Source organism: Sceloporus undulatus, chromosome 1 (genome assembly GCF_019175285.1).
Source record: "Sceloporus undulatus isolate JIND9_A2432 ecotype Alabama chromosome 1, SceUnd_v1.1, whole genome shotgun sequence".
NCBI classification, from domain to species: Eukaryota; Metazoa; Chordata; class Lepidosauria; order Squamata; family Phrynosomatidae; genus Sceloporus; species Sceloporus undulatus.
In genome coordinates, this window is record NC_056522.1 from 375,852,344 (window position 1) to 375,875,931 (window position 23,588).

General features: G+C 43.5%; 2 protein-coding genes across 2 annotated transcripts in view; one reads left to right on the forward strand and one right to left on the reverse strand.

Moving 5' to 3' along the window:
- The window catches only part of WDHD1 (WD repeat and HMG-box DNA binding protein 1), a 192,105-nt gene that overhangs the window by 37,291 nt on the left and 131,226 nt on the right, over positions 1-23,588 (forward strand).
- Positions 245-22,508, reverse strand: LGALS3 (galectin 3). Its single transcript, XM_042451001.1, has 6 exons — positions 22,367-22,508; positions 7,356-7,378; positions 4,771-5,172; positions 4,191-4,279; positions 1,676-1,844; positions 245-671 (listed from the first exon to the last, which is right to left on the reverse strand). Exons 2-6 carry the CDS (start codon positions 7,371-7,373, stop codon positions 516-518), a joined length of 834 nt encoding a protein of 277 aa, XP_042306935.1. The 5' UTR covers positions 7,374-7,378; positions 22,367-22,508; the 3' UTR covers positions 245-515.

A 23,588-nucleotide genomic window follows, 5' to 3' on the forward strand; every position in this document is an offset into this window, starting at 1 on the left:
CTTTAAAATTCAAGCAGGCTTTTAATATGTAATCATGGTCAGGAAAGGTTTTATACGGAGTGTGAGTTCTATTTCTGTTTTAAACTTTTGTATGTTAAGTGCAATTTTACATTGTTTTAGCAAGATGATTTTAATTGTTGTTAAATTTTTATTGCAAAGTTTCAGACAGTGAGCTGCCTTGGGTCCCTTTCCAAGAAATTAAATAAATAAACAAACATTGACACAAGATGACGCCCAGCCATTGTTGAGCAGCTCCTACATTTTATTATTCATCTGCCCTAGAAAGTTAACTCCATCAGATCTCTTTTATACATGTGTTGTTGTTTTTTTAAAAAAGCTCCTATTTTAAGACACTGTTGGTTACTCTTAACTAGAGTAGAGCCACTGAATCAATTGCTCTTTACTTATGTGTTGACTCACATTCAGCAGTTGGGTTCAATGGGTCTACTCTAATTGGAGCTCACCAACAGGATTCCAGCCCAAGAATGCTCCGTTGCCGTGGGTTAATGGTTGGCTTAGATCATGGTAGGTGTGACGCTGGTGAGAGTAACGTCTCCACCAATGCACAGCTTGGTGATCTGGTTCAGCTCTTTGATGCGGTGGTTGTACTGCAACAAGTGCGCATCATTGACAGCAACCTTCAAATGATCTGCTTCACACAAGATCTGGATCTGCAAAAGTACAGGCAAAGACAATTACATCTCCATCAAGCAGGAGACGGCCATGAACATAGACCGCCTGATTCACAACTGTCACATGCTATCACTTTAGCTTTGGGGTGAGAGATATATGGATCTCCAGATGTTGGACTGCAGCTCCCATCAGCTTTAGGTACACAACTAATGGTGAGGAATGCTGGAAGGCTCAACCATATGTGGTGCTTTCTGCTGATGATGGGGGATCTTGAAGGTCTCTCTTTCATATAAGGTCACCATAAGTCGATATCAACTTGATGTCAAGTAACAACCACAAACTTTCATTAGATGATTTAATAGCCAGTGTTTTATTGTCAGCTGCTGTTGGGGGAAAACAGGTGTGAAAAGTGTGAGGAGGGAGGGGGGGTACATGTGGCCCAAGACCATTTTCATGGCACCCAAGGTCCCTCATCTCAGAAATTTTATTGTTGATTTGAGGTTTTTTTGTTAAATCAAATCAAAAATATATTATATTATATTATAATAAAATATATCTATGATATAGAAGAAATGTCCTCTACCTCCAGTTGGCTTATACAATGTGGCTTAAAAAACAACTTTCAAATGTGACTTGGTCACTTTTAGTGTTGGCCAAAGGACTGTGTTGGCTCCAGTGGGGCAAAACCATGGGGAAATTGCCCTCCTCTGCTTGCTAATGGGTTCAGGGGACAATGTGAGTTTAGAAATTAAATAGTAAAAATGGGATGAAAGAAAGAGTGGGGAAAACTGCCCACCTTAAGGGTGCATATACACTGTAGACATAGTGCAGTTAAGTGCTGTCGCTCCATCCTATGCACTTCTGGGATTTGTAGTTTCATAAGGTCTTTAGCTTTCACTGACAAAGAGTGCTGGTGTCTCCTAAAACTACAAATCCCAGGATTCTGTAGGATGAAGCTATGGCAGTTAAAGTGGTGTCAAAGTGCATTATTTCCACAGTGTAGATGCACCCTACATTACAAACAAAAAACCTCCTGCTTTACCTTGAAGGGTTTGCCAGCCTCAAAAGGAAACCTGGGGGCTGTCCGCTCTTCCTTCCCCCAAGAGTTGTGCAGCATGGTGTTGCACACAATAACTTTCCGGTTGTCCTCATTAAACCGGGGGTTGAAATGGAAGGCAATGTCGTTTCCTTTCTTCAAATCCACCTGAAACCTGTAGTGAACAAGGAAACACAACATTCAAGAGCAATGTTGGAACATTTGCCATTAAGAAGAAGAACATAATTTTATGTAGTGGAAGCTTTATTTTAATACTGTTAATACTTTAATCCCATAGTAATGCTCACTTTTTGGTGTGTTTTTAATTGTATTGTTGTTCTAAATTGTACACTTCTTTGAGTACCAATTTTTTTGGGGGAAAGCAACATACTAACAAACAACAACAGCATGCATCATCCAATGCTCAAACCACTACACAGGCATAGGGGCAGGACTTTGAAAGAAGTCATATTTGTTTATGTGGTTACGTTACCTCACATTAAGGCCAAGCTCCCAGAAGGCAGCAAGAAGAAAAAATAATTAAAATTAAGAACATTAGCTAAACAGTGACATTCCCACTAAGGCATGGTCCCCAAGCTGCTCCATCCTAAAGATCATCTATACTGCAAACTCTTATACAGGAATTCCTCATTAACGGCAAAAGGCATCCTCTCTTAATCTTAGAATTCCTTGAGATCATTGTAAATAATCTTCAACAGTTAAAATAACTTGGGTTTTTCGGTATACAAGTCCACCTTATATCCAACCTGGCATATGATTCTACGATTCTATGAACAGCACACAGCTGTAGTGCAGTTACTTCTGTGGTTATTTCATGCACAGGCACCAGGTGGCGCTGTTGCTTTATTTCACTTATCTGGAAGGGACACTGATGAGAGAAACAGCTTTCAATTCCATTCCAACTGATGGCAACCCTAAGGCGAAGTTATAATGGGTTTTCTTGACAAGAATTGTTCAGAGGTTTGCCATTGCCTTCCCCTGAGGCTGAGAGTGTGTGACTTGCCCAAGGTCACCCAGTGGGTTTCATGGCCAAACTGGGACTTGTACCCTGGTCTTAAGAGTTGTAGTCCAACGTTCAAACCACTATCCCATCCTGGCTCCAAAACCCTAAATAGCTCAGGCCACAGATGCTTAAGGGACAATTTGATCCAGTATCTACCCACCACAAATTTAAGATCTGCCAACCAAGCAAAGTCTGCTGGTGGTGAGGCTTAGTATGGCTATCACATATGGCAGGGCTTACTCTGCGGTAGCACCCCAGTGATGAAATTCCCTTTCATCAGAGATCCAATTGACCCACCATACTCTTGTCTCCAGATCCCAAAAGATATCTGTTCATTTAAAAAAAAATGGGAACAATGCAAGCGATTAATTTTTCTTTGAGTGTTGCCATTTGTGTCATTGTTATGCTATTTTAACCATTTTTTAATATATGGTTTTAGACAGTTAGACTCACTGAAGCAATGGGATTTGCTTGTGCTCACCGTTCAGCAATTGATTCAGCAGGTGAACTGCAGTTGGGATTGGTTGGCAGGCTGTCAGCCTATCCGCATTTATATTAAACATTGAGGCTTATTGCATGTATTATTAAACCTGCTTACCTCATCTGATGTAACGGTTAATTCAGACGGCACCCTGATCTTATAACACACTTTTTACCACCGAATTGCCACCTGAATACATCCTGGGGCCATCCCTGCTTGCAGAGCCGCTCCTCCCGGCTCTTGTTGAATCCAGGAGTTTTCTGATTTAAGAAAATGGCCACCAGAGTGGCTCTGAAAACAGGGATGGACCTGGTCTGTATTAAGGCGGCAATTTTGGCAGTAAAAAGTGTGTGATAAGATCAGGGTGCCGCCCAAATTAACCCTTAAACCAGACAGAGGTAAGCCAGTTTAATGATACATGCAATAAGCTTCTAAGTTAGCTGCCCTGAGCAGTTGTGAGGAACAGTGAGCTATTTATCAATTTATTAAATGAATGAATGAATGAATGAATGAATGAATGTATATACAGTGGGCCCTCCACATTCGTTGGGGTTAGGGGCACAGGACCTCTGTGAATGTGGAAAAACTACAAATAACCCCCCCCCACACTATTTTTTAAAACCTGTCTAGGAATCTCTAGGTCCTCCAACACAACTCTACAGTCAACATCTGCCAGAAGTTGACCATGGAATCACACTGGAGGAGCTAAAAATGGCTAGAGAACTGTTTCCTCTAGTTTTCTCTAGTAATCTTTAGGTTTTCCAGAGCAGCTCTATGGTCAGCTTCCAGCAGAGTTGCGCTGGAGGACCTAGAGATTCCTAGAGAAAACATATTAATCAAATCCACAAATGATCAAAACTGCAAACGTCTAAGCTGCAAATATGGAGTGCCAACTCTGTGTGTGTGTGTGTGTGTGTGTGTGTGTGTGTGTGTGTGTGTGTAGCAATTCCTTGCAACAAATGTAGAAAACTTTGGATTGACTCCACCACCACCCCATCCCCGCCTCCATCCTTTACTTGTTTGGTCTTGAGTTCACCGTTCCGACAATGGTTATTAACAAGCGAGGCACGAGTCCTGACTGAAGGGGTACATCACAAGGAACGTTCTGGAAAAAAGCACAGATGGATTCACAGGCAATTAAAAAGTAAACGGAACAAAGCTCAGAGCCAGTCCCAAACGATCTGGCCAGTTTGCTTGAATTAAAGTATTGATGCTCAACACTTGAATTATTTTGGGCCTTTAGCTCTCCCTTCCTCAAGGTTATTTTTGCCCTCTTATTACTAGGCTTTCCCAGTGGTATCAGGAAATTAAATTATTTCAGAAAATTAAATTATTAACTGGTGATATTAGGCAGTTCCGATATGGCTACCCTTGGATATGCATACATGTGTAAGTCACTAACAGGATGCCAACTTGTGTATTTATATGGAGATAGTTGCAATTCTGCCGGACTTGTGTAGTTTACTTCAGCAAGCAACTTTTCTTTGAATTTGATTCTCTCTCCTTAAAATACAGAATTCTAAACTTCCGAATCAAGGAGTTGGAATGATTAAACAGGGCCACGAACACACAGTGGCACACATATCCACATCTTACCAATGGAGCAGAAGAACCTCCAGATGGAGTAGAAGCTCCAAATCCCGGTCCAGTCTGTGGGGCCGTCGGCTGTGCTCCACCACCACTTGGTGGCTGTCCGGGGGCAGGATACATCCCTGATGCACCGGGTGGGACAACTCCTGGTGCATTAGGATATCCACCTGGTGCTGGGGGGCCCCCAGGATATGCGCCTGGTGCTGATGGGGCTCCAGGGTATGCGCCTGGTGCTCCTGGATATCCTCCTGGTGCACCTGGGTAAGCACCTGGTGCTCCGGGAAACATGCCTGGTGCTCCTGGATAGGCCCCAGGAAATCCCCCTGGATATCCACCTGGCTGATTTCCCCAAGGGGAAGGTTGCGTGTTTGGGTTGGGATTGTTGGACCCTGACAGGGCATCAGACAGCTGCGGGAGAAGCAGAATGACATCAGTCAGGTGCAGGTATTTACAAGTTAAAACATTTTGTTGTTGTTAACCGCCCTTGAGTCAATACCAACTCATGGATGAGATATCTCCAAGACTCCCTAACCTCTACTGTTCTGCTTAGGTCCTGCAAATCCATACCCGTGACCTCCACAATCTAGCTAGCATCCAGTCTTCCTGTATTTCGACATCCCTCTGCCTTCCCTAGCATTATTGTCTTTTCCAATGGGTCGTGCATTATCATGACACGGCTAAGGTATGACAACCTCAACTTAATCATCTTTTCTTCCAAGGAGAGTTCAAGCTTCATCTGTTCTAGGACTCAATTGTTTGTCCTTTTGGCCATCCATAATATCCTCAGCACTATTCTCCAAAACAACACCTCAAAAGAGTTGATTTTCTTCTTATCTGCCCTCTTCACTATCCAGCTCTCACATCTGTACATGGAGATGGAGAATACAATGGCTTGGATGATTCTGACTTTAGTGCTCAGTTGTATACTCTTTAGGATCTTTTCTAGTTCTTTCATAGCTGCTCTCCCCATTCCAAAAAACATTTGCAAGTAAAAAAAAATCAACCCACACATCTCCACTGTCCCAATTGGCTGAGTTTACAGGTAGCATATGGGCATCTTTGAGAGAGAGCTGCCCATCAGCTACTGTACTGGGGTGCCTAGTTGGACCGTGCTGGTGAATCAACATGAAGAAATTATGTCTTCTGGCCGCCGGCAATACTAGATCACCTACTTGGCTGTGTAACCACCCTAGTTGTGTAGCTCAGTAGTGTTTCCCAGCTGAACACACCCAATCCTGACTTAAACAGGCAGCAGCTGCTGTGAACAACAGGGTCTGGTCTCCTGTCGATCAGAAAGCAGCAGACTGACATTTCCACAAGCAATCCAGTATGACAATCAGGAGCAAGGTCCCTGTCACAAACAATTCCCCCTCGTACCAAAGATCACTCACAGGAGGGGAGAAACATCAGTCAGCTGCTTCCCATTTGTCAAAAGAACAGACGTCCATTGCTTGGGTGCTGTCCAGTAAACAAGGAGTAGGGAACTTCCACAATCTCTACATATTTCTTAGAATATTAAATGCATAAGGATTGTGAACATTAACTAGTCACAAATGCGTAACTATAGGTTACACATTCGTAACTGTGGTCATAAAATCTGGCCATCACTATTACTATTACTACTACTACTACTGGTTGAGTCCCTCATATCTGAAATGCTTGAGACTGACTAGAGATGTTCTGGATTTTTGGGGGGGGGTATTTCAACTTCATAACGTACATACATAAGGAGATATCATGGAGATGAGACCCAAGTCTAAACACAAAATTCCTTTATGCTTCATATGCAACTTATACACATAGTCTGAAAGTTATTTTTATGCAATACAGCCAGCCCTCCATATCCACAATTTTTTTACCCACAGAGTCAACCATCCATGGCTTGGAAATACACACACACATACACACACACACACACACACACACACGATAACTAAACTTTGATTTTGCCCTTTTCTATAAGGGACAACATTTTATTATGCCACTGCATTTAATGAGACTTGAGCATCCACGGATTTTGGTATCCATGGTTGGACCTGGAACCAAAACCCAGCCAATACCAAGGGCCCATTGTTTTTTTAATAATTTTGTGCATGAAACAAAGTTTGTGTACATTGAACCATCAAAAAGCAAGGGCATTATCATATTGGCCACCCATGAAAAGGGTTTGATTTTGGAAATACCTTGGATTTAGAAATTCCAGATAAGGGAGACTTAGCCTGTTCTACTAGTAACAGTTAATACTACTACTACTACTACTACTACTATTTTTCCAACTCAGGGTGACTTTTTCTAACTCAGACTGACTGACAAAAGTTAAAACAGATACAGCTAAAAACATGCATCATGCAAAAGTTAAAATATAATTAAACTATCAATAGAATTAAAAACAATTTTAAAAATTGCCATTATAAATCAAAAGCAACCAATACAGACAACATAACAAGATATTAAAGGTCTTTCCCCCCTGAGCAGTGAGTCCTCAAAGGCCTGTTGAAACAAAAAAGTCTTTACCTGCCTGCAGAAAAGACAGCTCTCTGGCGACAATTTAATTCCTCTAAATAATACCTCCTTAAGAAACAAACACTTACCGAAAATCCGTCAGACATCTTTCCTGAGGGAGAAAAAAAGAAAATGGAACAGATTAATACTGCATAGCATTTCCTTAGATGCTACCAGCCCCTCCTTGGTTTCAGTAGGACCTCAGAGCGAACAAGCTGGCCAGCCCCAATTAAAGGATTTAATCGAGAATTTATAGTCTGAGAAACATGGTATGAAACCCACAGTGAGTCTACACTACCTTGCCGTGCTGTTGTGAGGATAAAGTGAAATATCACACACACGCCCCAATATACTTGCTGCTCCACCTCCTTGGAGCAATAGGAGATGTGAATATGATAATGTCTTATTAAGCAATATACAATCTTTCCCTTGCCATACATATTCCGTCTCCAAACATGCACCTGAGACATGAAATAGGCTCAGGTCTACGAAAGCTCATGCTACCAACCTCTTTCTTTCAGTTTGTCTCAAAGGTGCTACAAGATCCTTTTGCATACTGATGCAAAAAGATCTTGTAGCACCTTTGAGAGATCCTTTTGCATCAGTATGGGACACGTTGCCTTGGAGGGTGGTGGAGCCTCCTTCTTTGGAGGTTTTAAGTAGAGCCTAGTTGGCCATCTGTCAAGAGTGCTTGGATTGTGTATTCCTCCATGGCAGAATGGGGTTGGACTGTATGGCCCTTGGGGTCTTCTACAACTCTAGGATTCTATGAAAATTATATATCGGGGGGGGGATTCAATTCTCTGATGTTACTTTGAGGGTGGCAGAGAATGGTGGGTGAGGCTGAAGGCTCAGCTGTGGCTTGTTTGTGTCAGAACAGAGCAGGGGAACATCTGACCTCCAGATGTTTTTGGCCTCAACTCCCATCACAAAACTATTGTGTTAGAAAGGAATCCCACAGATCATAAATCTTTGAAGGGATGTCATACTGCAGGGATGTAGCCAGGATTTTAGGAAGGGGGGGTCCAGACTAAGTGCCACCATTATAATGGGGTTTGGGCACGGTGGCGCAGCAGCACGCACCATTCATTTTTTTAATGGAAGGGGGGGTCTGGACCCCAAGAACACCCCCTCCCCTTGGCTACGTCCCTGCATATTGAAGAGGGAGCTAGCTTGTTTTCTGCTGTTCCAGAGAACAGGAACCGGAACAATGGATGCAAGCTACAGGAAAAGAGATTCCACCTCAACATTAGGAGGATCTTCCTGACAGTAAGGGCTGTTCGACAGTGGAACACACTCCTTCCTTGGAGTGCAGTTGAGTCTCCTGCCTTGGAGAGCTTTAAACAGAGCTGGATGGCCATCTGTCAGGGATGCTTTGATTGAGAGTTCCTGCATGGCAGAATGGGGTTGGACTGGGTGGCCCTTGCGGTCTCTTCCAACTCTATGATTCAGTCCAAGAATCCACAGCAAAAGGATGACATACCTTCCAACTGTCCTGATTTGGCAAGGACAATCCCAGTTACTGCTCTGTCATCCCACTTTTTCATCTGCTTTTAAAATGTCCCAGTTTCTCTCCTCCTCCCTCTTTCCTCCTTTGTCCTCAGCTTCCTTCAATTGCTGCAAACTGACTTCAAATTGCAAAGTAGTTTGTACTCAGTCCAGCAGGGAAGGGAGGAGGAAAGAGAATTCTTCCCAGGAGATTCAGCCAAAAACAAATTGCTACAGCCTCTACTAGCTTGTGGGTTTTTCCTCATTAATAACTTTTGCCATCTTGACCATAATCTAATGCTGTTTGACCACTAGTGTCCTGGATTTTATCTGTGACATGTTGGAGGGTGCAAGGTGGCCATCCAGCTTGTGTTTTGAAAAGTGCCAATGAAGTAGAGCTTACCACCCTCCAAGGTAGTTGTTCTACTGTCAACCAGTTCTTACCATCAGGGAGCTCTCCACAATGTTTACTCAAAATCTCTTTCCTTATCTGAATCCATTTGCTTAGGTCCGGGGGCTCAGGAACTATGGAGCTAAACAGACTGCCCCTAAGGAGCAGCCTGGAGCCCCCCTTTCAGTGCTGGATCAGGGCCTCAACAACTACATGCCGCACCCCTGATCTGGCCTTTCTGCAGCACAAAAGGAGCCACAAAAGGCAGCTCCTTTCTGTGCTGTGGAAAGGGTGCCATAGCTGCCAGCGCTGCAGCTTTTCTGTGCTCCTTTGACACTGCATCATCTGGATGCAGCGCCGGAGGAGTGCTGTGATGCCACCTGCCATGTGGTGGGGTGCGTGGTGTCAAGTCAGTCAGGGTGTGCATTGTGTGGACACCATGCCCCCACTCCACCCCGATGCTGGCCTTTATGGCCAGTCTGTCGATGCCCCAAGTTGGCCCATTTTCCAAATGACAACCTTTCAAATGCTTCATAGCACTACCTGGGGCTCATCTATACTGGCCAGAATACTCCTGGATGTTCCTGGAGTATTTTGGCCTCAAAGCTTCCTTGGATTCCTCTTGTTAGCTCCATACTTTGGAGCAACACCAGGCAAATGTATACAAATGCACCAAGCAGTGCCACCATTGTTGGCACAAGTTGCTTTCTCTGAGGTCAGAAACGAGGTGCCCAGCATCCATCACATGGCTGGGTGCCCCATTGTAACCTTGGAGGGTGCAATTCTCACCAGTTTCAGTGTCACCAGGTGACACAGTGAAAGGTTTGTATAAACAGCTGTTCAGTGTTGCTATGGAGTGCTCCAGATTTTCCTGCAAAATCTGGAGCAAAAGGTGAGGTTTCCTTTACTCCCAGCTCAGCCATGAAACCCACTAGGTGACCTTGAGCAAGTCACAATTTCTCTGCCTCAGAGGACAGCAACGACAACCCCCTTCCGAAGAAACTCGCAAAGAAAACCCCATAATAGGTTCCCCTGAGGTTCACCATGAGTCAGAAACAACTTGAACACACAATAAAAAGAAAAAGGGAGGGAAAATGTGGATTTGGTGCAGAACTGGCCTTCCGTCATGAAAATAGTCTGCACTCGAATTGGAGATTTGGCCCTGCATTGTGTGGGCAGATTGCCATGAGGCTGAGAGAAAACCACTTCATTTGGCTGTTGTAGACATGCCCTTGGTCTTCCCTTTTCCTTGCTAAACTGAACTCCCTCAGCTGGTCCAAAGAGGGCTTAGTTTCTAGGTCTAGTCTAATAAAAGTGTTATTAGTGAGGAATGAGAAAGAATGATGGGAGCTAGAGTTCAACAACATCTGGAGGACTATACATCCCCCATCCCCAGGGTGACCAGATGTTCTCCTTTGCTCACACGTCCTACAATCCAACCATCTCTCCAGGAGGAATTTCAAAATGTCCTCTATTTGGAGCATGACTAAGAAGCATTATTTTATATTTATATTAGGGGCTGTGCAGACTGCCCCTTTTAGAGCCAGATCGGGGCCACGGCAACCCCATGCCGCGGATCCGATATGGCCTTTCAGCACCCTGGAAAGGGCGTTTTAGCTGCCATGGTGTGGTTTTATGGCGTTCCTTTGGTGCTACGTTATCTCAATGCAGCACCAGAGGAGTGCTATTACGCTGTGCACCCTGTGGTGCAGCACGTGGCATCACGCCGCCATGGGGGCAGAGTTGGGGCATATATCATGTGGATGCCACACCCCAACTCTGCTCCCAGACTGGCTTTAATGGCCAGTCTGCAAAGGCCCTTAGTGTTTTGAGGTTTTATTTTGTAATATCCTCCATTTTTCTTGAATGCTCTACATTTTGCATTGCCTTGTCCTCCTTTGTGGTTAAGTCATCGGATCACCTTGCCCATCCCTGCATCAGAACACTGCAGAGAAACACCAATTGAGATTTCATTTCAGCATGCAATGTGATTTGGGAAGAGGTCGGTGTAGGAAAGGTGGAGAAAGGTAAATTCATGTTGGGCTAGAGAAGGACTGAAGGTGGTCTTTGCAAAGACCAAATTTATGAAGAAATGCAGGTGAACTGCAACAGCATTTTGCAGGCGGCACTCCCCATGTTCTGCCAGTTTATTTCCTTCTGCATTTTATGCACATGGGGTTGACGCATCTTGGAATAAACTCAGGAGATTGCCCAAGAACGCATTTCAGTTTCTCAACACAAACAGTGCTGGTTTGTTGAAAGGGATCAACGCATGGCCCAGTGTTTGAGACTTGCCCTGGTTGAAAAGCCCACGCTCTGCATAGGAAGCTTAAAGAGGCTGCACACAAACCAGCCCTCTTCATATTCAAAGGGATATTTTCAGCAATTTCCATAGCACCTTCTTTGGGGAAACACACACAGTGATTGTTCACAGTTTCAATCCAAAGCAAGGGAAATGTGAGTCATTGCTTGACACACCCATGAACATGGCTTGGGAGTTCCAACTTCCCCGCTATTCAGCAGAATGTTTATTTGTCATGCAATACAAGCTATTGCCATGGTAAATGAGAGCCAGCATGGTGTAGACATTTGAGCGCTGGATTACAATGCTAGAGACCAGGGTTCAATTTCCTGCTTGGCCATGGAAACCCACCTTGGGCACGTCACCTACTCTCAGCTTCAGAGGAAGGCAAATGAACCCCCCCCCGGACAATTTTTTCAAGACAACCCTGTGGTAGTTTTGCCTTAGAATTACCATATGTAGAATTTCAGAATCAGGGAGTCGGAAGAGACCCCAAAGACCATGCAGTCCAACCTCATACTGCCATGCGAGAATACACAATCAAAACATTCCTGACAGATGGCCATCCAGCCTCTGTTTAAAAACCTCCAAAGAAGGGGATTCCACCACACTTGGAGGCAGCCTATTCCACTGTTTAACAGCTATTGCCCTCAGGAAGTTGCTCCTAATGTTGAGGTGGAGCCTTTTTCCTGTAGTTTGAATCTATTGCTCTGTATCCGGAGTAGCAGAAAACAAGCTTGCTCCATCCTCAATATGACTCTCCTTCAAATATTGAAACAGAGCTATCATGTCACCCCTAAACTGTCTCTTCCCCAGGTTAAACTGGATGCAGTATTCCAGGTGAGGCCTGACCAAAGCAGAATAAATTGGCACTATTACTTCCCTAGATCTAGACGCTATACATCACTATACATATGTTCAGCTTAGAGAAGAGACTGTTAAAGGGTGATATGATAGCCCTGTTTAAGCATTTGAAGGGCTGTCACATTGAAGATGGAGCAAGCAAGCTTGCTTTTTGCTCTAGGACACAGAGCAATGGATTCAAGCTATAGGAAAGGAGATTTCACCTAAATACAGCACTGGGAAGAATTTCCTGATGGTAAGTGTTGTTCAGCAGTGGAATATGCTGCCTTGGAGAGTGCCTTGGAGGTTTTTAAAGAGAGGCTGAATAGCCATAGCACTTTAACACTAGCACTTTACATTTCTATACTGCTTAATAGTAAACTCTGCACTCTCTAAGCAGTTTACAGTGTGTAAACCAATTGCACCCAACAAACCGGGTACTCATTTTACCAACATATGAAAGGATGGAAGGCTGAGTCAACCTTAGAGCCCTGGGATCAAACTCACAGTGTTGTGGCAAGGCTGGACTGGATGGCCCTTGGGGTCTCTTCCAGCTCTATGGTTCTAACACACACACATACCTTCTCTCCATCTCCTTCTGCTTACATTTCAAGACAATGCTCTTGCCTAGAGATTCCTCCCATTCCCCTTGAAGACCAGAGAAGAAAGGCCAGACCCTGAGATCAGGCAACCTTAATTTGATCCAACAGGGCTCTTGCATTTTTAAAATGTTACAGCAGCATGGGATTACAGCGAGCCCTTGGTATCCACTGCGGTTTGGTTCCAGGACCCCCTTAGATACCAAAATCCATGGATGCTCAAGTCCCATTAGATATAATGCCTTATATAAAATGGCAAAATCTAGGGTTGCTTTGTGGAATTGATATCCTTTTGGAATATTTTCAAGCTGTGGGTAGTTGAATCCATGGATAAAGAATCCGTGGATATGAAGGGCTGACTGTATTTATACGGTAAATACTTTGCACATTAAGAAACACCTTCTCCCAACCACACCTTACTAAATATTCAGCACATGGCCAGAAGTTCTTCTATATGGGCCCCTTCTCCAAAACCTGAAAAGAAAGTTGGGGGACTAGTTACTGGCCACAAATAACCCTTTTATAAAATGCTTTCCAGCCGGGAAACATATGTGGCACCAAACAAATCTCTTTATTGTCCCCAGCCATTACAGCATGTGGCCTGAACTAATTTTTATTGTTACTGGCAACCATTCTGTCACTCTGCTGGTTTTAATACCTGGCGATGGCACTTCTTGGGTTTTGATTGTTACAGTTGAAAAGTAGAGGGTTTTTCTTTTGAATAGTCTGGTATTCTGATGGAATTAGCTGATAGTCTTTCATTCTGTTACAAGCCAAGTTGGCAACTGAAGAGCTATGTGATCAGCAAATGAAGAGATAGGTTCGGAAGCTAGTCTGAACTTCAGGGTGAAATAATCAGAAAGGAATTGCCAACTAAATGTCGAGAGAAACTTCCTGAGGGTAAGAACTGTCTGACAGTGCTGGACTCCTCTTTGAAATTTTTTAACACTTTGGTGCCACTTTAGCTGCCCTAGATTCATCCTGCAGGGTCCTGGGATTTGTAGCTTCATGAGATCTTTAGAATGCTCCGCCAGAGAACTCTTCTGCTGAAGTTCAGGGAAGTAAATCCTAATACAGTCGCCCCTCCGTTCTGGCAGACTTGAGATCCATGGTCTTGAATATCCAGGGAGGGGTGACCTCCATTAATTTCAATGGGTTGTGCCCCCACGGCATGTGCCCTCCATGCGCTTGCAGGCATGTGCCTCATTCAAGCCTATGGGGCTTGAATATCAGGGAGTCTCTGTTTTCACGGGGGGGGGGGGTCCGAAATGGATCCCTGTGAAAATGGGGGGCTGACGGTAGTTCTGTGAACTAATAATTCTATGATTATGCTACATTCTGCAGTGCGGTTGCATCCCAGGTTTGCAGGATTGTTGCTAGAACTGATCAGCAGCAACGCCATGGAGCTGGAAATCATGCTAAAGTTTTCTACGCAATCACAGCCTCCATTCAGCTTCTTCAAGACCAGGCTTGCTCTTGGAAGAACAGGTGAGCTCAAAAGGAACAACCTGGTAAATAGGTGGATTTACTTTCAGCAACTGTTATACTTCTGCTCCTCTCATCAGTCATCACGACGGTCAAATAACTCTGGCTTTCTTGGAGACACTTTAATCCTAGACTAAATAGCAAGGATAAGAATCCTTTGCAGGTGTGCTGATCTGTGTTTATCTCTGGTGAGTCACCTCCAGCCTCTACCCAAAAGTTGTCTTGCAGCCAGCTTAGAGGAAAACACATCACAGTTAACTCTTAGTATGGCAACCGAAATTCACAGCAAGGTCTTTACTTGGGGAGGAAGGAAAGGGCTAGCTAGCTAACTCCAGTACAGTGGTACCCCGGGATACGAATTACCCAGCTTACGAATTTTTCGGGATACGAAAAAATCCCATAGGGATTTATTGTTTCGGCTTACGAAGGTTTTTTCGGGTTACGAAAAAACCTCGGCGCTATTTTCAATGGAGCCGCGGCAGAGCCGCGGCTTTTTTTCCATTAGCGCCTATGGCAATTCAGGTTACGAAGGTTTTTCGGGTTACGAAATTAGCCGCGGAACGAATTAATTTCGTAACCCGAGGTACCACTGTATCCTCCAGCCATCCCAGTTTTGCAGGGACAGTCCCGATTAATCCTCGCCCTTCCCGCTTTTTCAGCTGCTTTGAAAATGTCCCGTTTTCTCTCTCCTCCTCCCACTTTCCCCCTTTTTCCTGGGTTCCTTTAATAGCTGCAAATGCAACTGGATCGTGCACTCAATTCAGTCAGAGTGCATCTACACTGTAGAAATAATGCAGTTTGACAGCACTTTAAGTGCCATGGCTCCATGCTACAGAATCCTAGGATGTGTAGTTTGGCAAGACACCAGCATTTTTTGGCAGAAAAGACGAAAGACGTTGCATTTCATAGGATGGTACTACAGCACGTGAAGTGGTTCCAAACCACATTATTTCTATAATGTAGACGCACCCTCAGTGGAAAGAGAGGAGAGGAGACGGTGGGATCTTGCCTTTCCCAGAATCCCAGTAGACTCAGGCAAAAACCTAGCTTGTTTGTTCTTTCTCAGGAATCTTGGCCACACTCTGACATTGCTTGCTGTTTAATCTCTGAAATACTGGAGCCAGTGTGTTGAGTGTTGGACTACGATCATGAAGACACTGGGTTCGAATCCTTACTCAGCTATGGAAACCAACTGAGAGCCAGCATGGTATAGTGATTTAATGTTGGACTATACTATGCTACAGCACTATATAAATAAAGTTTAATAATGATAATGATAATGATAATAATAATAATAATAATAATAATAATAATAAACTATGTCTCTGGAGATCAGAGTTCAATTCTCAGCTCAGCCATGAAGCCCACTGGGTGATCTTGGGCAAGTCCCATGCTCTCAGCTTCAGGGGAAGGCAATAGCAAACCTCTGAACAAATCTGCCATGAAAAATCAATGATAGGTTTGCCTTAGGGTCACCCTAAGTCAGAAATGACTTGAAGGCACACAACAACACAAACAACAACAGGTTTTAGGGTGGCTGTAAGTCAAAAATGACTTGGAGGCACACAACAACAACAGCAAATATAACTCCAGGCTGAGAGTTGGTCAGATGGAGATGAAAGAGAGAGCTTATACAGCTGCCCTTGATTTCAGTTGTTCATTGCACTTGCAAAATCTAATTTTTCCAAGCCCAGAACTGAGGATGCTCAGATTCTTCTAAGCTTTAGGGGAAAGTCTTTACCTGAAGCAATGAAATGCAAAGGCCAACCTGCTCAACCAATGTCCTGAAACAAGAGTTGCTTCGAGTATTCCATACAAATTAGCCAAATGAAGGCAAATATAGTTGCATACTAGCCTGCTCCAGACTAACCCAGCAAGACTGAGCAGATCTCCTCCTCCTCCAGTTTAACTACTTTTTCAAATTTACAAACTTCTTTACAAGGGAAAAGAAAAAGCTTACGGGGATCCTGCCCTACGTAAACATTTTTATCAGCCTAGCCATAATCCAGGTAAGTTATTTGTGGCTACTCAGTGGTGAAGGAAAGGCACTATGTACATGTTTAGCAGCTCTTTGTTGTTGTTATTTGCCAGTGAGTCAACTATATTTCGATTCCCAACTCTGCTATGAAACCCACTGGGTGACCTTGGACAAGTCACACTCTCTCAGCCTCAGAGGAAGGCAATAGCAAACCTCCTCTGGACAACCCTTGCCAAGAAAATCCCATTAGGGGTTCAGTTTAGGATTGCCATAAATTGGAAACAACTTGAAGGCACACTACAACAACAACAACAACCTCTGTTTATGGTGAATTCCAATTGCCCCAGTCATCAACAGCTTTTCTCAGGTTTTCCAGATTCAAGGCAATCATATCTTGCTTGTTTGAATCAAACCACTTGTAATGCGCTCTTCCTTTTTTCCTACAGCAAAGTGGACTGAAGATTATGAGTTGCATCTTCTCATGATATGTCCAAAGTACATGGCATGCCTTATAGATTAAATAAAAGAAACTGGGATTGAGCAATTATGATGTGAAGGGGAAACAAGAGCCTTAGGATTTAAAAAAGAAGCTGTACATGGTAATGCCAGAATATTATTGGCCGCAAACTGGAAAACAAAGTAAAAATTACAACAATAAAAGAATTGCTGTTTAAGTGAGTGGATATCATCGCATCCTTAAACAAATTAACAAACTGGTTGAATCACAAAGCAATAGAGAAAGTAGAAGAGGATTGGTTTCCATTGGAGAACTTTGTAAAAAACAAGTGGTTAAATAACAGTGTTAAAGATGTGATGTAAAGAAAAGATGGACATGTGAGATTCCTATCACTAAATATCACTAAATTATATAAGTACTATAGTATGCAATGAAGAGACATAAGGATTTAAAAATGTATGTCGAATGAGAAATAGAGAGGAAATGGAGTCCTATGCAATCAGATCAAGGAAAGGACGTTTGCATAGATATACAGCTGTTTGCTTGTTGCTTCTATGTATGTTTATAACATTTTGTTTGATTTTAAACCAATAAAAGATAATTTAAAAAGAAAAAGAAAAAGGAGCTTCTATTTCCACTAAGAAATAGATTCCATCTTTGTTGTATCATGTATGTTTTGTTGTCGTATGCCTTCAAGTCATTTCCAGTTTATGCCAAGTCTATGACAAACCTATCACGGGGTTTTCTTGGCAAGATTGATCCCGAGGGGGTTTGCCTTTGCCTTTGTCTTCCCCTGAGGCTGAGAGAGTGTGACTTGCCCAAGGTCACCTAGTGGGTTTCCATGGCCAAATGGAGATTCGAACCCCTGGTCTCCAGAGTCGTAATCCAACATTCAAACCACTACACCAGCATGGCTCTCAATCTTTTACCTTCACACAATGTACAAGTGTACATTGCACTTGTAGCAGACTGATAGTGAGGAGGGGGTTATTTCTTATTTCATTTTTTTGGACAGAGTGGGAGGAAAGAGACAACTTTTATCGCTGCCTAATCGCCGAGAGACAACAGTGACTCACTAACTGGGAATCAGATAAACGGCTCTTTTTTCAGTTTTGCTAAAAGCAAACTGAATAGAAATCTGACTTCTCCCTCAAAGCATCTCAGCAGAGAGCTTACAAAATTTAGTTTTTTGGACTTCAATTTCAGGACTGCACCACAGTCACTTCCAAATTTATAGCAGATGTTGATGCATACCAGCAAGATATATTTTAGCAGATCTTAGTTTAAGAGACCTGGATACATGGGCTGGAAAAATAGTTGATTTTTGGTCTGACTATGTTTCGTGAACTACTTTCACTGCACCCGGGGTCCTATTGCAATACTGGATTTTTCAAAACTAGGCCCAGGCTGGTGCAGACATGCCTAGGCTATTCTTGCAGGTAAAAACAATAACTTCAAAGAAAGGGAACCTTTCATGCTTAGGTAATAACAGCTCTCTTAGGAAATCCAATATTTAGACAACAAAGGCCTCCCTTGGAGAGCCAAAACAGCAATGAACCCTTTTGGTTTGCAGCACAATTGCAGGCAAATGGGTCACAGGCTTAGTAATCACAGAGGCTGCGTCTGCACAGCAGAATTAATGCAGTTTGACATCACTTTAACAGCCAGGGCTCAATGTTATGGAGTTATGGGATCTGAAATGTTGTAAGATATATATAGCTTTCCCTGTCAGAAAGCTCTGGTGCCCCACCAAACTACAAATTGCAGGGTTCCACAGAATGGAGCCATTACAATTAAAGTGATGTCAAACTCCTTTATTTTTCCAGTGTGGCAGCACTCTGGGAGACTGGGCACTTGTGAAAGGCGTTTCAGACTCAGGATTCAGTTTGTTCTCAGATGCAGTTGTTGTGAGTAATTGACTACTGAATATTGAAAGGGCATAAAGATCAAGGGGTACACAACCATACAGTTTATAGTAATGTTTCCAAGCACATGCAGAATAATATTCCTTCTTTTGTTGGCAGTCAAGTTAGACAAGGCAGCCATCCTTTCATGTAGGTCTACTTCAGACCCAGACTCCTGCAGTACTATTACTTTCCTCAGTCTAGACACTATACTTCTGTGGATGCAGTCATCTTTGACCGCATTGCTTTTTTAGCTGCTGCCTCATGTTCAGCTTATGGTCCACTAAGACTCTTAGATCCCTTTCACATGTACTGTTGTCAAGCCAGGTGTCCCCCTTCTGTTAAGGTCATTTTGAATTTTGATCCTGTCCTCTGGGGTATTAGCTACTCATCCTAACTTCGTGTCATCTCCACATTTGATAAGCATGCCCTCTATTGTATCATCCAAATCATTGATAAAGATGTTGAATAGCACTGGGCCCAGGACAGAACCCTGTGGCACCTCACCGGTCACTTCTCTCCTATCTCCCCATAGCCCTTCTTTTCAAGCAGTCTTTTCCCTTCTGAGATCAGAGCCCAGCCAAAGGTCAAAGCATCTGAGTACATGTCCTCCAGCATTTCACAGATGAGAACCAGGAGATAAGTGTCCAAGAAACATCAGAGTGTGTTCAAGATAGATTAGGCTGTCCTGTGAGTTGTAACCCCGCAAAAGTAAGTTTTCCAACCTCAACAATGATAACGACATTTGAAGAAGTAGGCTCAAGTCTACAAAAGCTCACGTTACCAGTTTCTTTCTTCCAGTTAGTCTCAAAGGTGCTACATGATCCTTTTGCACAACAATGACAACAGTTTGGGGTTGCCTCCATCATCCCTAGGTACACACATATTCACATACCTCCCAACAAACCTCCAAAACTACTCAGCCACTGTTTAGGATTTTTGCTCACAGGAGGAGAGTGACTAGCAATTTAAGTTCATCCTGGAGAAAATGACGTTTCATGTGCTCTTTTATCAGCAATGTTTATGGTCACCTTTATCTGCTATTTGTGATTCATGATATGCTGTTTTATGGTGCTTTCATGTTTTTTTAAAGCACAGCTTGGCTTTTATTGTACTTATAGTGGGTCTAAGAAAATAATATTATTCCCTGCTTTGTGAGATTTTGTGTGTGCACGCATGTGCCTTCGAGTTACCTGTCGACTTATGGTGACCCCATGAATTTGATAAGATTTTCTTAAGCCAAGAATACTCAGAAGTGGTTTGTGATTTCCCTCTTCTGAAATGTAGCCTATGGCACCTGGTATTCCTTGGTGGTCCCCCATCCAAGTATTAACCAAACTCAACCCTGCTTAACTTGCAAGACCATGTGAGGAATAGATTGGTAGCTACTGTAGGTAGACAGGTAGAATGGAGCCTCCTTGTACAACAGCAGTAGTTCTCTACTGGAGACAAGCAAGAGGTGATGAGCATCACTGTTGTGCTCTTGTCTGGGAACTCTCCTTGTACATTTGGATGGACTTTTGGAATATATCAGCAGTTAAAGTGGTATCAGACTGGATTGTTTCTGTAGTGTGGATGCAGCCTGGGATTTAAAATGATGGAATGGGAGCAGGGGGATCCAAGGATTGAACCTGCATCCTTCTGAGATCTTATGAAAGCCAGGCGTGTGCCCTATTCTTGAACTCTACTCTTCCTCCCCAACTGGTTCTCTGTTTGAGCAAAGGGACTCTGATCTAAGTTGCCCTGAGAAATAATCCAGGGAAGGGCCCATGCCCACAATGCAGAAATAACAAAAGGGGCATCGGCCCCACCTATTTCCAAGCAACAGTGGAAACCACAAGGGCCTTTCTTCTGTGGCTCCTGCTATCTTTTCAAAGGGAGGGATGTTGACTTTCTACCTTAAAGGATGGGCCACTTGCTCATAGCTGGCAGTCAAAACCGATTAGTGTGGCACGATGGCAATGAGGTTGGAGCGATGAACCACAAAGCCCCTGGTTCAAATCACGCCTTCCCCAGGCCTTAGGCCTCATAGTTTATGTCTACAACACAGTGCTAAAAAATCAAAGCATCCCTGACAGACGGCCATCCAGCCTCTGTTTGGAGGTCTTTAAACAGAGGCTGGATGGCCATCTGTCGGGGATGCTTTGATTTGGATTTCCTGCATGGCAAGGAGTTAGACTGGATGGCCCTAGTGGTCTCTTCCAACTCTATGATTCTATGAAAATAACCACAGTCATGTAATGTGGAATGCCTTGAATACTGTGGTCTATGTTAGATGGGAGAATACCATCAAAGGCTGATGGGAGTTGTAATCCAGCAATATCTGGAAGCAGGGTAACCAGGCGTCCTCTTTTTTTCCAAGACATGCCCTACATTTCAACCTTCTGTCCAGGAAGAATTTCAAAATGTCCTCCTTTCTCCGCATGACTAAAAAGAATGCATTTACATTTCGATGCATGTTTTTAGCTTTTATTTGGTAATGCCCTACATGATCCTCACTTTTAGCCTAAAGCGGTGATTCCCAAATTTTGGTCCTCCGGGCATTTTGGGTTTGAACTTCCAGAAGCCCCAGCCACCTTGGCTGGGTCAGGAATTCTGGGAGCTGAAGTCCAAAACTCTTGGAAACGTTCCTTTTAAAAACACACCGTTTGTTGCTGTTGTTTATGACAGTTTTAAGAAATTATTTCTTGCTATGGCCCACTGAAATATTTTTAAAAAGTGAGTCATAGCTTCCTCATGACTGGTTGCATTGATAGTTACATCTATTTTTTGGCTACATCTTGAATGATATTTATTGAAGTGCCTCTCAAACTGCCTTTAAAAGTCCTGTAACTGTAAAAAGGAAAGTTGCATCAATAAAGCCATTTTAATAGCACTTTCCCCACAATGGAATAACTTTGTTCCCATTCATTTTCTTACTTTTGAAATGTAACTTCTTGAGATCTTTTTTTTAACTACCAGAGAATAAAGTTATGCCAATAAAATACAGTAATTTTAAAGGCTACGATTACACCAATAAAAGACAGACCACCTCTGAATAAATCTTGCCAAGAAAAACCCATGATAGGCCTTAGGGTTGCCATTACTGTACTTGGAAACAACTTGAAGGCACTCAACAGCCACAACAAAACATTACTTTGTTCCCACTCATTCACTCACTTTTCAAATGTACTTCCATTATGCCAATTACAAAGGACAACCATGTGCAATCATTACAGAACATAAAATCATAGAGTTGAACACGACCCCAAGGGTCATTTCTTCCAGCCTCCTTCCACATTTGGAGAGGTTACCTTTTTGGACCCGAGTTCTAGGAACCATACAGTGGCCATGCTTGCTGCAATACTGTGGACTTTCTTTTGAAAGGGTTTTAAACATTAAACGCTTCTCTTTTTGGCTTGATGTTCAGGTTGCATTTATAGTATCGGTTTTTATTTTATTTTAAAATGTTACGGTCCTTAGGGTCGCCCTAAGTCAGAAATTACTTGAAGGCACACAACAACAACAACCTTGTTTTCTTTTCTCCCCCAAGTGCAGTACAGTTTATTCGCGACAACCATATGCACCTTTAAAAAACTTTAACAGTCACAGTTAGCTGCCAAGATGGGCCCAGCATCCCTCCCTGCCTCCCTCCTTGCCCAGTGCCTCCTTACCTAGGCAGTTATTACACCAAAAATGTGTAAACCTCTTGGGTGAAAGCAGAGACAGACAGCCTGGCTTGGCACACAGCTGATATATAGCCTGGCCCTGCCCAGGACCTCCTCCTCCTCCTTCTCAGATGGTCCCTCCCTGGAAAGAGCCACCCAGCCCTGGATGCTGAAGGCTGGGCCTGGCCTGAGAAGAGGAGGAGGAGGAGGAGGAGGAGAAAGACTGTCCGGAGCAGGGCAACTGGGCAAGAATCTGAAAACCACCAAGAGGAGAGACTTAGGGAGCTGGGAAGGTTCAGCCTGGAGAAGAGAAAGTCAAGGGGGGCTATGACAGCCCTGATTAAGTATTTGAAGGGAGGCCAGCAATGCTTTTGCAACTATTTCAAAGGAGGAAATCATGGGGGAAGCTGAACATGAGTCAGCCGTGGCAGAATTCAAAGATATAGCCATGTTAGTCTGTAGAATCAAGCCCCGTACAGAAAGGGCAAAATAAAGCTGCTTTAGGTCACTTTGAGGTATGCTGTTTAAATGACACATGCATCTTAAGAGGCCAGAAGTCGCGCTCCAGTCCTAAGGACTGGAGCCTGGCTTTGGTGCAGCCTCTGGCCTCTTAAGACACACGCATCATTTAAACAGCATATTTCCAAAGCGACCCAAAGCAGCTTTATTTTGGCCTGTCTGTATACAGGCTCTCAGTACGCAGAGAGCTCTTGTAGCACCTTGGAGACTTACTGAAAGGAAGAAGTTGGCCCCATGAGCTTTCGTAGACTTCTGTCTACTTCCTCAGATGCATCATATTATATTTAATGCATTATGTCCAATGCATCTGAGGAAGCAGACTGAAGTCTATGAATGCTGCCAACTTCTTCCTTTCCGTGAGTCTCAAAGGTGCTACAAGAACTCTCTACATAATGAGTCAACAGTGTGATGCAGCAGCTAAAAAGGCCAATGCGATTCTAGGCTTCATCCACAGAAGTATAGTGTCTAGATCAAGGGAAGTCATACTGTAGTACCACTCTATTCTGCTCTGGTCAGGCCCCACCTGGAATAATACTGTGTCCACCTCTGACCATCACAGTTCAAGAAGGGTGTTGAGAAGATGAAGTGTGTCCAAGGGAGGATGACCAAAATGATGAAAGACCTGGAAACAATGCCTTCTGAGGAGAGATTTAGGGAGTTGGGGATGTTCAACCTGGAAAAGAGACAGTTAAGAGGTGACATGATAGCC

Bases quoted from the DNA above. Each gene is read 5' to 3' on its own strand.
- LGALS3 (XM_042451001.1), bottom strand. The intron at 4,280-4,770 runs GTAAGATGTGGA...GCTTTTTTCCAG, and splicing joins GAGGTTCTTCTGCTCCATTG to AACGTTCCTTGTGATGTACC. The intron at 1,845-4,190 runs GTAAAGGATGGA...TGTTCACTACAG, and splicing joins GTGAACTCAAGACCAAACAA to GTTTCAGGTGGATTTGAAGA.